We start from the raw sequence: 1,628 nt of genomic DNA, 5'->3' as shown, positions 1-1,628 counted from the left end.
TAAGATAAAACCGTCCAAAAATCTGTATTCTTTTTTTTTTGCAATTTTTTTCAAATATGCTTGTTAGTAGACAAGAAAGCCTTATTTTTTAAAAAAAAATCTCTCAAGTTGTAAGGAAGAGATTCGCCCTTTTGTAAGGACATCATAGATAATCTGAAATCCAACATATTTCTCAAAATAAGACACCAGTGCATTTTTTTTGAAAGGAAAGTGGATAAAAGAAGCAGCCCCTTGTTTCGAAGGATTAAAAGGTAGAGATTATTGCAGAAATGTTTTTCTCTATTTTATTTTTTATTTTCTACTTTTTTTTCTCTATAACAATTTCAATTTGTTAAAATAACTTCATGATAAAGCAGTTTTTACGACTATGATATTTACCTGATTAGCGCTGTTAAATAATATAAAATAAGATAAAAATCTATGTAAATTTTAATAATATTTTCTGATGAATTATATAAAACACTTTAACACAATAAAGATTTTTTTTTGTTTTTAAATGTTGCAGTTGTTGGTTTACCGTCATAACAGCTTTAATTGGCTATACTGCGCCAAGCATATGATAAAATCACAATAGATTATAAAAAAAACATGTCTAAAAAAGTAAATATACACAGTTACAAAGACATAAAATATGGCGATGCAAATAATAAAAGGATCTTAAAGTAAGATAATGATTCAAGAAAATGCAAAACATTTATGCAATGTAGAGAAAATGCCCAAGAAAATGAAACATTATGCAATGTAGAGAAAATGTGCAAGAAAATGAAACATTTATGCAATGTAGAGAAATTGTCCAAGAAAATGAAACATTTATGCAATGTAGAGAAAATGTCCAAGAAAATGAAACATTTATGCAAGGTAGAGAAAATGTCCAAGAAAATGAAACATTTATGCAAGGTAGAGAAAATGCCCAAGAAAATGAAACATTTATGCAATGTAGAGAAAATGTCCAAGAAAATGAAACATCTATGCAATGTAGAGAAAATGTCCAAGAAAATGAAACATCTATGCAATGTAGAGAAAATGTCCAAGAAAATGAAACATTTATGCAATGTAGAGAAAATGTCCAAGAAAATGAAACAATTATGCAAGGTAGAGAAAATGCCCAAGAAAATGAAACATTTATGCAAGGTAGAGAAAATGTCCAAGAAAATGAAACATTTATGCAAGGTAGAGAAAATGTCCAAGAAAATGAAACATTTATGCAAGGTAGAGAAAATGTCCAAGAAAATGAAACATTTATGCAATGTAGAGAAAATGTCCAAGAAAATGAAACATCTATGCAATGTAGAGAAAATGTCCAAGAAAATGAAACATCTATGCAATGTAGAGAAAATGTCCAAGAAAATGAAACATTTATGCAATCTAAAGGTCTTGTAAAATGAATGACATCGACAAAAAAAGTGTAAAAGATTGAAGTTAAAAAATGGACATTCAATTAAAATATAACGAACAGTAAAATAAAGCTGACAATTGTTATACACACCAGCAGCTTCGTCAAATATGAGAATGTTCATGGCTGAAATGACTATGTCCTATACGGAGATGAGTCATTTTAACATCCATCTCACATATAGGGAGAACAGGTCACAAAACGATGTTTTTCTTAATAACATGCAATTTATTAT

At 28.4% G+C, this 1,628-nt stretch overlaps 1 protein-coding gene across 1 annotated transcript; it reads left to right on the top strand.

Annotated features, from left to right (window-relative positions):
• Positions 1–734: 734 nt before the first annotated feature.
• Positions 735–1,385, top strand: LOC129968191 (defective chorion protein, FC106 isoform-like). Its single transcript, XM_056082042.1, has one exon. It carries the CDS (start codon positions 735–737, stop codon positions 1,383–1,385), a length of 651 nt encoding a protein of 216 aa, XP_055938017.1.
• Positions 1,386–1,628: the final 243 nt, after the last annotated feature.

Source organism: Argiope bruennichi, chromosome 5 (genome assembly GCF_947563725.1).
Source record: "Argiope bruennichi chromosome 5, qqArgBrue1.1, whole genome shotgun sequence".
Classification (NCBI taxonomy): Eukaryota; Metazoa; Arthropoda; class Arachnida; order Araneae; family Araneidae; genus Argiope; species Argiope bruennichi.
Note: the sequence above shows the minus strand (reverse complement) of the source record. Positions and strands in the feature narration are given on the sequence as shown.